Genomic DNA, 13,485 nt, shown 5'->3' with positions numbered 1-13,485 from the left:
ACAGCAACAGCTCCTAACTGAGGCAGTGAGTGCTTTTTCTATGGTTAGAAGAAGTTTGTTCGTTGGTGAAATTTAAACCAGGATCACAATCTTCGGATATTGTTAAAATCGTAGCTATTCTTAAAATTAAAGAGAAAAATATAAACGGACCTTCTGGTTTCAAATTTGATCGTACACGAAGGTAAATTGTGGGAGTTTCAAAAGCCAAAGGATAAGTAGTGTAACTTTTTGCTGGTCAGAAATTATCTTATGGGTAGATATGCCAATGATTTCATTGCTGTTTGCATGCCACTGAATCCAGTCAGACATATAATGTTTGGTGTACCGCGAAACCTCAGTAATAATCACTGAAAATTTGAATGCGTAGACTTCTGAAGTGAAAAGATGATATCGCTGATAAAGTCGGTCCTCATTGTGCCGAAATGCGGACGAATTTTTACGGTAAGAAATACGATAGCAAAGAACGCCAAACCATTGAGTAGTCATTGACCAAAAAGTAAATTAATTGGAGGTCCTGAGCTAGTATGAATGTGTGTGTGTGGTAAGTGTAGCGAAAAGAAGACAGCCTAGGCATTGCCCTAACAAAATGTCACTGGAGGCTTATCGTCCGGAGGTGTTCTGGTATTATAGTACAAGGCGTTCCGTCTCTTTCCTGGCCGGGCGTCGTTTACAGGGTTGGTGCACCTCACTCCCCATCCATATCCTTCACTTGGCCCAACTGCTGAAACATCCCCGCGTGCCTCTTTATGTCCCACGGGTGATGAGGGTGTCCCATTGCCGGGCCGAGGCTCGTCCCATTGCCCCCCAGGGGCCCACCGATGGCCCTCGAGAGCGCCAGGGGCAGCGGGAGGGGAAGGGTCAGCGGCAGGCCGAGCGGGAGAGGCGGCACGTGCACCACTGGCTGCGGGCTCTCCGACCCCGACGACTCTACCGAGCAGTGGCGCCCTCCAGGCGGCGAGCGCCCGCACTCCTCCCCGCACCGCTTCCGCCTCTTGATCCGCTCGGTCTCCTCGCCCTCGCTGCCCTCGCTCTCGTCGTTCACGTTGATCTCGGCGTCGGAGTCGTCGGGGGAGGAGGCGCCGGGGGAGGAGGCGGCGCCGGGTGTCGGGTGCAGGGCCTTGAAGGCGCTATGCTCGCCCCCCATCCGAAGGGAGCCGGCGGGGGGAGTCCGGGAGCGTGGTGGAGGAGACTGCGGCGGTGGCGGAGGGGGCGTGGGCGGGGAGCCAGGGGTGGTGGAGGCGGGTGGGCCGCTTCGAGAGGAGGGGTCCGCCCCCTGGGGCCCGGCTGTCGACGATTGGCCCCCGAAGGGCTTTAGGAGATTCATTCTCTGGTGCCTCCTCCACTTGGCTCGTCTGTTGGAAAACCAAACCTGGGTTAAGAGTACACGCCGGTTTTAGTTGATTTGCTCTGATTGGGTCTGTGCGACTACAAAAAATAACACTCAACATGTTAATAAAACACATGAATTAGCACATTGAAAAAGTATTAATTTTTTTATTGAGCTATCGCACTTTACCACGAAATAATTTTGTGGCACAACGGTTTAACTGCATTACACCAAATGAGGGGTAAAAGGTACGGCTAAACGAACGAACGCCTTGGACTGCATTATTCTGTGGAAAGGTGTGATTTTTCAATAAAAAGCGATAAGTATAATTTCCACGAAGTGAAGGCAGATTAATAAATATTCTTAAAAAGGATTTTGGTGCCACACTTCAGTTAAAATATAGTTTGAATGATGGATTAAAGTTTTTTAAATTCAACATGCATAATGTTCATTAAAAAATAATGCTTAACGTATAATATTACACTTGTAGTATTTTAATAAAAAAAGCTAACTTTCAATTAATGAAAAGATTAACGATAATATTCTTAAAATCCATCATAAACAGAAATTTTACGCCGTAAATAACGATTACATGATTACACATCGAAAAATGGACACTGGATTTTTTTATTTTGGAAGAAGGAAGAATATGCCTTCGTTTAGTGAAAATCAGACATATCTTTCCAATAAGCTTCATGAATCAAAAGAACAAGCTGCAATCCTAATTGATGTCCGAAACAAAACTCATGGCTGTTCAACAGTTAGGAATATCAAATTTGGATTTTATTCCGTAAGCATATTATAACTTTATAAAAGGGATAAATTACATTGATCAGAACTTGAATCATTTTTCAAATAGTTTTCTTTTAGCATAATGAGTATAAATGAATATTTGAATTGGGACCACAGTGCAGTAAATGCTTTCGCTAGATGGGGTCCGAAATAAGACGCCTAAAAGGAAAATTTACTTGTTTAAAGAAGGGGACTACAATGACCTATTCTGTGTGATACAAAATAAATTTACTAGTTTTAAGAAATATAGGAATCACTAAAATACTGAGGATACTTGGAATCACTTCGTTGAGATTCCGCGCTCAGCAGTCATCAAGTTCATTCCCAGTAAATTTATAAAAGATAGTGCGGAACCTAGATGGTACAACGCGGATGTTAGAAGGGCATTACGACGTCAAAGCTGATGTCACGCCAAATTGAAAAGCACTAGGGATGATATCTCTAGCTACAAAAAGAATGAGATCATTTATGATAATAAGTTATCCAGGGCGAATGCCAAAAATGAATTACGGAAAGCGTTAAGCGACTTCAAAAGTAAAATGTTGGTGGAAAATTTGAAAGAGAATCCAAAAGCATTTTGGTCATACGTCAGAGAGATTCAAGGAAATAAGTCATCTGCTAATTCACTCGAAAATGATAAAGGCGAAAGAGTAATCGGCAGTTTGGAAAAGGCTTACTTATTAAATTACTTCTTTCAAAGCGTCTTCAACAATGTCTTACCGAATGTCTGCGAAAGCTTTGCAAATCGTGCCGGTCAACCGAGGCCCAAAATTGAAATCTCATATAATTGAACAGAACGTTTGCTGAAAAATATTAAGCCAAATAAATCCTCCGGGTCCGATGAAATACCCGCTCGTATATTTAACAACAAAGCTTCGGAAATATAGCCGTATCTAGAAATAATGTTAAAAAAGTCGCCGGTAGATCACAGAATTCCCATAGATTGAAAAACGGCTAAGGTAAAAGCAATATTTAAAAACGGAGGCAAGGAGGAACCGAGCAATTACAGGCCTTTTCCCCCACAGCCATTTCGTGAAAGTTTATGGAACATATATTTGTTAGTTCGATCGCGAGACACCTCGATAGTGAGGAGTTACAAATTATGACAAATCAGCACGGTTTCCAAAAGGATGGATCCTGCGAGAGACAACTTGCGTTTTTTGTTCATGATATTCTTATTTCGGGAGAGAGCAATGTTCCAGTGGACGCGATTTTTCTAGATTTTAAAGATAGCCTTCGACAAAGTACCTCATTATAAAACTACTCGCAAAGCTAGAAGCATATGGCATAGATAAAAATATCCAGGATTGGATTAAAGACTTTTTGAACGGTTGGGTTCAAAGAGTAGTGATAAATAGAGTTAGGTCAAATCAGCAGAAGTTACCTCAGGTGTTCCCCAGGGAAGTATTATCGGTCCTTTTTTAATCCTACTTTACCTTAGCGACATTGACTACGTAGTCACTAGAAAGGTACGTTTATTTGCCGACGATGCAGTGGTTTATCGATATATATGTGATCCTGAGGACACAGCAGCCGTTTCAGATGACAACCTAAAGCTATACAACGATGGAGCGACACTTGTCAACTAGAATTAAACTTAAAAAAGTGCGTGGTGATAAATTTTTGGAAAAGTGCAATTCCCACCCGAACGCCTACTTCGTTGGGAACACCGAAATTGAATATTTAGACTCAATTAAATAATAAGGCGTTACCCTCACTCACGATCTCTCCTGGGTGAAACACATACGGGGAATATCTGGACAGGCTGAAAATATTAGGATTTATTAGAAGCGTGCTGGGTAAATGTGATGAAAAGGTTAAAGAGAAATGTTACCCATCGTTGGTTAAGCCTTAATTGGAAAATGTTACAAGCACATGGAATCCTCATGAAGTAGGATTGATTACCGAATTGGATCGCATGCAGCGTAGAGGAGTTAGATTTATATAACGTTGTTATGATAAACTTAGTAGTGCATCCAAAATATTAGAGCAGCTAAACTGGCAATCACTCACGGAGCGAAGGTTAAATTATAGATTAAATCTCTTGCATACATTGAAAGGACGTCTCTTTAGCAGTGATGTTGAAAATGTATTATTACCCCCATCGTATTATGCTAAAATAGATCATGTCAATAAAATTAGAGAGATCAAGGGTAGAACAGATAGATTTAAAATCTCATTTTTTTCCACAAACGATGCGGCATGAGAATAGCATTGTTGTACCGTGGTAGGGTCATTTTCGAGTAAAATTATTCTGGTAGGTGTTCACCCCCTACCATTTACCCTAGCGGTAGCCGGCAGGGTATATGAATAAATAAATAAATGAATTATACCCAAGGAAAGATCCAAAAAATGCAATATTTTGTTCGTTGTTAATTTTCTCAACCATCAGCATTCCTGTCACCGTTGATGAAAAGAAAGAAAGAAATAATAACCCGTGGTTTATTATATTAAGGCAGAGGAATGAAATGCAAGCATTCTCGGCGAATCTAGATACCGAAACAAATTCTACAAAATAATGAATATATTCGGGCAAATGAAATAGCACACGTAGCAGTAAAAACGGAACTGAGAAGAAAAAAATCTAATTCTATTTCCTATATCTAGCCCTTTGATTTTACTAAAGGGGTTATCAAATCTGAAATAATAACTATTTAGTCTGCCAGATTGGGGGTACAAAATTAAATGGTACAGAGGAACAAATAGAAAAATTAATTGTTTATTTCCTGTGAGGGACTTATGGATACATAATTTACAACACAAAAAGCTTGTGTACCCCATAATTTTTTTTCAAAATTCATCGGTATTGCAGATTAAACAAGATAACGCTCAAATTTCATTCTTCGTGTATTTTACGCCTCTAATTGTTCTCATGCTTTGACTAACCAAGGAGATAAAATATTTCATTTTCGTACATCTTTTCGTATACTAATCTTAATTTCCTGACTAAATATGTAGTAATCAATCGAAAATGTCGTCCCTACTGATCGAGATGAGGTGAAGCCTGAATGGTCAAAGAGATGTGATCACGCTGATTGCATATCCAAACAGTATTTTTGTCCGAGGGTGAACTCATAAGTACTCCAGAGCAGGATTGCTTACTGAAATTTAGCTAAAAGGATAAAATTCCATTTGATCCAACCAGAAGTGAACGGCGTTAAAATTTCCATGAATGCCCAAAACAGGGAAATAAATATTTATGGGGAAAAGGGTCAGGGTGACCTTCGCATCCAGGGTTCGAGAGAAGCGCCGAAAACAGCAAGCGGTCTAAAAAATGAGGCTCTCAAATGGAATCTGGTACCGACACAATGCTCTACCTCCCAATACTTCCAGATTTACATATTCTTTTCCGAAAGAAAATTTTATACGAAGACGAACGAATTGAGAACCGATAAAAAACCGAGAGCATTTACAATTTATTTACAATGTATTACTTCTTTTATTTTATTTATTTATATACCCTGCAAGCCACCGCTAGTGAGTGTGGCAGGGGGTGAATACACACCAGAATAGTCTTTAACATAACATGACTCTACCGCGGTCGAGCAATGTTATTATGGTCCCTTTATGTTTGTGGAAAATATTAACTTTAAATCTAACAGTTCTTAACGAAGTTCCAATGTATGGTGTGTAAGCCCTTGCCACATACCCTAGGGTGGTAAAGTACGTAGGCTTGCAGGGTACTAAAATAAATAAATAAAAATAGGTGACTTATCTGCAGCCTGTACAAGTCCCGAGCTGCTCAGGTGCGAGTGGGGGGATAGAATTGGGATGGAAAATGCTACGAGAAGAGGGGTAAGACAGGGGGGTGCATTACCACCCATATATCTTTGTATAATTTGTACAGCTTGATTTGAATATACGTTCCCTGTTGTTGAATATTGTTGCATGTACCAGAGTACCATATTCCGCATGATTAAAATTTTTCGAGTGCTTGATCAAACTAATATTCACGTAGAAGTGACATGATTGGGATTTTACATAAATGGCTGGTGACCTAATACCCCCCGCCATACGCCCTTGCGACAATTTACGGGGTATTGTGTAGATGAAGATGCTTTTCAACACAGATGTGGAGGAAATGGTTACAGAGGTATAAAAAAATGAAAATATGAATAAAGTATGAGGACAATTCACCAAATTACTCTGCAGTTGATCATCTATCGTTCATGGAAAAACATGAAATTGAAAATTTATCTATTCTACACTTGATATCTACAGTTTCAATGACATGATCTCTCCTACCGTAGTACAATGTGGGTAATAATAAATTTTCAAAATCATTGCTATAGAGACATCCTTCCAATTTATGCTAGAGATTTGACGGCAGAAAGAAGTGTGAAAGAAATGTGACGCCAGTAACCGTAAATTCTTTTTTCGAGCTAATTATTATACTGATTATAGCAGGTCTGTATCCATTTCCATTATCACGGTTTTCGCTTCGATATGGCTCCTGCAAAATTTATAATTTATTTATATCCTTGTGGGCATAGGTATGGTTTTCAGAGGGGGTGGATGGGGGTCTGTCGCTCACCTGCACCCTGGCCTCCGAGAGGCTCGTCTTGCTGGCCAGTCGCTCCCGCGTGGCCACGCAGGGGTAGTGGCTCTTCTCAAACTCCCGCTCGAGCTCCTCCAGTTGGTCCGCCGAGAACGTCGTGCGGTTGCGCCGGAACTTGGGCGCTGCGTCGGAGGAGTCGACGCTACCGGCGTCGTCGTCGTCCCGGCACCCTCCCAATGCAGACTCCGACTCTGGAGCTGCGGAAAAGGACCGTGGCGTCAAGAGGATCCCTGCCAAATACTTGAGGATTTTCCGTGAATTTCAACATGATATCTCTCAATTATAGACACTGCCAACGTACGGCCAACAGTGCGCCAATGCCAGCTCTATTGTTTAGATTGTTATTGAAATTGCTCAACAAGTTGAACTGAGAAGGATCATAAAACTGATACGCTAGTTATCCAAAATGTGGAAACTTAATATTGCATAGTTCCACAATGGAAATTACAAACGGATTAAACGCAGAAAAGGGGGATATGTGATGCTGCGAGTTAAGTTGAGCGAGTTTTGTAATATTTTTAGCATTTTGCTAGCCACCGCTAGGGTTTGAATACACACCAGACAATAGACGTCCTTCCAATTTAAGTAAGAGTTTCAATATTTAATTTAACCATAGCTCCGTGAATGATTCCCAGCCTAGCTGCCCTAATATTTTGGAAAAACTGCTAAGTTTATCGTAACAACATTTTTCAAATCCAACTCCTCTACGCTGCACGCGATCCAATTCGTCAATCTATCAAGCTTCGTGAAGATCCCACGTACTTGTTAAATTTTCCAAATGAGGCCTAACCAGCGACAGAGAACATTTCTCTTTGACCTTTCCATCACATTTACCTAGGACTCTTCTTATTTATCTTACTTTTTTGTTAGCTTGTCCATATATTCCTCGTAGGTGTTTCTCCCAGGAGAGATCGTGAGTGAGGGTAATGCCCATGAGTTTAATTGAGTCCACACATTCCATTTCGGTGTTAAACTAGAATGTTTGCCTAGAATTACGTGAATCTAAATTAATTCCTATTATTTTCTATGACGCTATTATTAGAAATGTGACCCAAACAAGGCAAATATTTATTTAATTCTATTGACAAATATTTTCCTTTTAACAAATTGGTTATCCGGATACGGAAGAAGTCGAAGAGGCGGTACGTTGCGGAAATATTGGTGGTTTAAAATGTAAACAAAGTTTCCAGTTACAGTAACGTATTTTGATATGAGGCAGAAAAAGATGAATTGATTGAATTTTAATCAAAGAAAGTAAAACCATTTCCACTTCACTTTGACAGAGTTCTCTGTCATAGATAGAAAAGCGCAGCGTAGAGGGTACGGAATGGATAACAACTTACTTCCAGGGTATTAATGTCATGGAGTTTCCTTGAAAAATGTAGTGGATTTATAGTTCTTTTAGCAACTCTCTCCTTTTTTTTGTTAAATTCTGGATCTACGATAAAAACCAAAGAACAGTTTCAGCAAGCGATTCTCAAATGGACACGAATGAAAAATAAGTACTCTTTAATTAGGTCTAAAAATATTTAGTGTCACAGATATAATTAACAATTAAAATCTCTTTCTTACCTGTAGGGACAATATGTATTCATTGGGTTGCCTTTTGTTTCCTTTCTAAAATTCAATGTCTTCTTTACAATACTCAGCATGAGTAAAATAGCTTCATTCCATTGGTTCTGAGACTCATTGTAAATTTGCCCATCAGTAAAAACGTGCAGGAAGGAAAGATGGGATAACGTGAGCCTACGACATTTTCGCCCTAATTTTTATTGGTTTAAACATAATAAAATTCATGGTATAATCTCTTGGTTGAACCGTTTACCTGGTATTTAATTAAAAATTTTTTCCAACTTGATCGTGTAAACCATAATCAATCCTCCGAGGTAAATCAAGGTTACTTTTAATGGTAGCATTACGATTTTTAGAGTTTTTCTCGCGGATAACAATAAATTTACCTGTAAATCAGGAAAATGTATCATGCAAAAATGTATTCGGACGAATCGGATGAATTCGACCTCGTAATTCCTTGCCGGAGTGAAGTCTCAACATCTGTCGTGTAATCTCCCGTCGATCGTACAAGTCTCCAGAAAAATATTCCTCGTGCGGAATGAAAATGTCCCCCGCGGGAATATGCATCATAAAATAATTAATATAAATACTTATTAAAATAATGAATAATTTCGAAGAAGAGATAACTTCTGAGGAGTAGAAAGCCAAGTCAAATATTAAAATAGGAGAACAAACACTAGATCAGGTGGAATATTTTATCCGTCTAGGAAGTGTTTTGCGTTGGGCAAAGACGCTTTCACAAGGAGGAGAGAGTAGATAACAGGCACATTGAGGAATGAAGTTAAGACAAGACTAGAAAAAAACTATATGCGAAGTATGTATGGCTCAGAAACTTATCTGTTGAAACAAGATGACAGACTTTTGGCCCCTTATTTTGTTTTGAGATTGCAGGTTTTTAGAAGAGGAGGAGAATGGAAAAGCTGAAGTTGATAGAAAGGAAGACAAATGAGGAAGTTCCAGGCAGGGTGGGAATGGGAGAGGGGATTGTAGGGAGAAATCCAAAGAAGGCTGGGAGGATGCATACAGGGCGTTTGCTTTGCGATGGGGCGTTGAAGACTGATGTGAGAGCGCAGGACGATGGGCAAGTGAGAACGTTGTGGCAGGAGCAGGATGGACGCATGCTGAATAAGGGAGGAAGGAATTACGTATTTATGGATTATAATAAACAAATAATAATAATTCTTCATCGCAATCTAATGTAAATAATTTTGTCTTCTACCATAATATTTCTGCAACACAAGGTTAACTATACTATTAAAAGGTAAATAAAAAATGAAAGATTAATTTATCTCGACTCTAAAGTAAACGATATTATAATTTATACATATTAATATATATATATATATATATATATATATATATATATATATATATATATATACATACATATATATACACACATATATGTATATATTTCCTTCTTTAGTTGCGGAGGTTCTGTCTCTTGAGCGTATAGTGACATTTAAATAAGGAGAGCCCGAAGCCAAAGTTGGAAAGGAATTGAAGGCATTTCATATGAAATCAGCATTGAAAATATAATTGTGAAAATTAAAGCAAATGAGCTTCACGAGATAAAAAGCCCTCGTGCAACAATCATCCTCGATTAAAATTTTTCCACTGCATTATCGGCAACAGAAGCCTAACATTTGGCAGTTAAAGGGTGGCATCGCGTGACGGGGGCCGTGGCTGTAACATCTGACTGCCCGAAGGACTTCTTGGCTTGTGGGGTGGACGGATGCGACCGTGAGACCACCGCTGTGCGCCTGTGACCATGCGAGGGCACATGGACATGGACATTTGTGTTCGGTGAACTCAAAGTTTTTATCTCTAGGCGTAATCAACAAATCGTCTTTTCGGCAACCATAATTTCAAATGTCGTAATGATCAGGTGGCACTTATCTTAAAATCTTGGGAGTTAACTCGTTATATCTGCACTCAAATTCCTTCCAATTTACTGAATTAACTCTATCTGTAATCTTTGTCAAATAGCAATTCAAAAGTAAATCTCCTGTTTTTATAGCCATGCAGGAATACGAAAGCGAAATATTTTGAATGAAGTTAAGATAGAAAATAAAATATCGTAGAGTAGTTCTAATGAGGAGAGATGTGTTATCAAAAATTCTGCTAGATTTAATGGCGTCAGTAAAAATCATTGCGGTAGTAAACATCTCCAGATATAGCAACTAGAATTTGAGATCACAACCGATGGAGTGGTAAAATACGTAAGTGCCGGTCTTAAAAATAATTCTAAGTATCAGTACAATATTTCTGTAAAATGAATTAATTTTGCCAATTAATTAAATTTATCAGCTACTTTAAAGAGAGGGAATCAATGAAATCAATATTCAAGTACTTTGCTTGGTATCCACTGAATAGGTAGATTTTTTTCGTTACTTAGCTTCACTTGTTGACCTTATCAATCGTGACGTAAGTTTATCGACAAATAATTAATGCATCAATTAACTTTAAACATGAAATGATTGCCATGGAAATCACATGAATCAAATAAAGTACCATTATCATTCCCAATAAAACTGAAATCCGGTTTCAGAGAGCCGCATTTTGCGTAATGCCGTACATTTTCTTTCGAAAAGAGCTTGAATTTATGAGCCACCATTTCAGGAGCTGCGGAAAAAGGTCTGGAGAAGAGCAATAAAATATGTATGCCAAGAGTCAGGCTGACTATATAAAATTGTGAATAAAAGATAATCCCATCAATGGCCACGTAAAGGGCTGCCAATCTAAATGGCTCCTCTGTCACCCGTTAATTATTTTGAATCAAGGTTATCATTATTCATGATCAAGTAGGGAATTCTGCTTCTGGAAGTTTTGGTTTTGAAAAGCTCATGCCTTCTTTTTCGGTGGGTTATAATTCAGAACTTCTCAAAAACAACTTCTAATATAATTAGAGGATTACTTCTATTTAGTCATTACAATCGCATAATGAATTGTCATCAACAGAAACATCATTTTCCGATCAGCATATGTCAAAAACGTAAATATACAAATTGTACCGGAATAAAATGCTATAAATATAAACAACATTGCAATACATAAACTTTTGACACTACTTTGGAAATATTAAAGAAAAAAAAAATGGATGTATTTTAAAAGGGCCGAATGAAAAGTATCATTAAATATACGGAAGTACACTTAGCCCAACAATGAAGTTTGAATCGAACTCGGGAGATGTTCATATCGTTCAAGATAAACACAAAACTAATTTGTGCTCGCTGAAGTGTCTTTCAGAAAAGAGAGTATCGCGTTGTAATCAAATCGTTCTCAAACAAATTTTGGAGGGCTACTTTCTCAATATAATTTAATATACTTCTAATAGATCCCGGAATGTTTTAAGCGAAGGAAGCCCGGGGTCAACAAACGAGGTCATAAAAAATAAAATTGAGATAAATAAAATACCTAAAAGTTATGGCAGTTTATTTAGATCAGCACAAAAACGAATTACATATTTACTTCTTGCTACGTGCTATTCTAAATATGCTATCAACCAAATTTGGATTAGCTTTCGTGGCCGACGGACTGTCTCAGATTGCGAATAACCGTAAAAAGATGTATCCAAATAGACTTTAGCTAGTGGATGGTTACGTAAACTATTGAAGATTTGAGTCTGGAAACAAAGGTTTTGACACTATTTGCAAACATACACAGCAAAAGTAATGAAAAGGTTGGTTTCACCAGTTCATCTCAAACAGATCTTATTTAGTCACTCTTCAGCGAATTTTACTCCCCTCTAGCGCTTAAGTAGCAAATTGATTTGAATCGGGCCGTAGCGAACTGAAATTTCCAGTGATTACAGAAGTGGGTGGTGGCTTTATCTTCTAGCGCTTTCCACCGAGCAAGTGGTCAGAGGGTTCGACCACCCCACACAACCCGCTCTCTCACCTCCGTATCTCGGGATGAGCAGGTCCCCGCACCCAGATGCGGCAGCTACGGCCGCCGCGAACGGCAGCGGGTGGTGGTGATGGTGGTGGTGGTGGTGCGGGTGGTGGTTGGCGGCGGAGGCCGCCGTCGGCAGGCCGCCGGACCCCGTGGCCGAAGGGGAGGCGGAGGAGGAGCCGCCCGGCGAGGAAGCCGCGGGCGAGGAGGACGATGTCACGCCGCCACCGCCCCCCGGAGGCGGAGCGGCCGCCCCCCCGCCGCCCCCGTTGGCCCCCGCGGACGACGAAGACGACGCCAGCGTGGACCAGAAGTGCGGTGGGTGCCAGGCGGCTGCGGCGGGGAAGGGAGCCGCGGGCGGGAAGGGGTGGTGATGGTGGTGCCCGGGGTGGTGGTGATGGTGCCCTGGGTGGTGGTGGTGGTGCGGGAAGAGGCCGTAGCCAGCGGCGGCACGGGCGAACTCCGCGGCCGCCCGCTCCGCTGCCCTGTTGCGGAGGATGCGGTTGATGCTGCTCACGCTGGGCGCCGTGGCGTTGGTGCACACGCCTGCGGAAAGAGAGGAAGTGAGGTCATCACCCATGAAACTGCTAAACTGCATTCATCCAATGTTTGATTGCATGCCGAGTGACAAAGAGTAGAATAATAAAAGAAGTACTCTCCATAAAACTCTTTCACAACCCTGATTGATGGGACACATAATTTAATAATTTTTTAATGGACCAACAGCCTGCAATAACGATTTGTAGTTACGAAATCATTTTTATTTTTTATGTACTTACTCAATCAAGGGATCGAGATGGTGCGGGGGCTAAAGTACTTGCTTTCCACCCAAAGGGCGCGGGTTCAAATCCCGGCGGTTTTGAATATTTTTCAGAGGTATCTCGATCCCTACTCAAGGTGCTTTGTGGAGGGCACTTTGAGTGAGTACGCCGTCCGTCGGATGGGACGTTAAACTGCGGACCCCTTGGCGCCTTTCGTAAAGAGTAGGCTGATGCCGACGCCGGGTTTCTCTCCACCCTTCATCCTTCCCTGTCCATCCCCTATGGCGCAAATGACCTCAGCTGTCGGCCGCCTCCCCTAGAAACTACTACTCAATCAAGCGAAGTGCACAGAGACGAAGCTATCCCCGTTTCTCATGAATTAGAAGTCCTGGAGAGGCATTTGCACATGAAAAGGGAACTGTCTATATGTGCCAATTGTGGTTCTTTCGGCCTCAATTGAAGTAAAAATTTAACGTCGCGTTTGATCTCGATTGTTCTGCGCTCATGAGGAAGGAAGTTACTTTCGGATGGTGAAAACGACATTACATGAAGATTCTTCGGGCATGCCCAGACATATCACG

The 13,485-nt window shown here is 40.7% G+C and overlaps 1 protein-coding gene across 1 annotated transcript in view; it reads right to left on the bottom strand.

The window, feature by feature from the left end:
* Positions 1-685: 685 nt before the first annotated feature.
* Positions 686-13,485, bottom strand: part of LOC139698155 (paired box protein Pax-6-like) — a 276,580-nt gene continuing 263,780 nt past the window's right edge. Inside the window, exons 4-6 of the mRNA XM_071597078.1 lie at positions 12,510-12,689; positions 6,654-6,862; positions 686-1,369 (exon numbers count right to left, since the gene is read on the bottom strand). Coding sequence (XP_071453179.1) covers positions 686-1,369; positions 6,654-6,862; positions 12,510-12,689 — 1,073 coding nt within the window. The remainder of the gene's footprint in view (positions 1,370-6,653; positions 6,863-12,509; positions 12,690-13,485) is intronic.

This window comes from Hetaerina americana, unplaced genomic scaffold (genome assembly GCF_022747635.1).
Source record: "Hetaerina americana unplaced genomic scaffold, ioHetAmer1.1.p SCAF_8, whole genome shotgun sequence".
Classification (NCBI taxonomy): Eukaryota; Metazoa; Arthropoda; class Insecta; order Odonata; family Calopterygidae; genus Hetaerina; species Hetaerina americana.
This window is presented reverse-complemented; position numbering and strand designations above follow the sequence as displayed.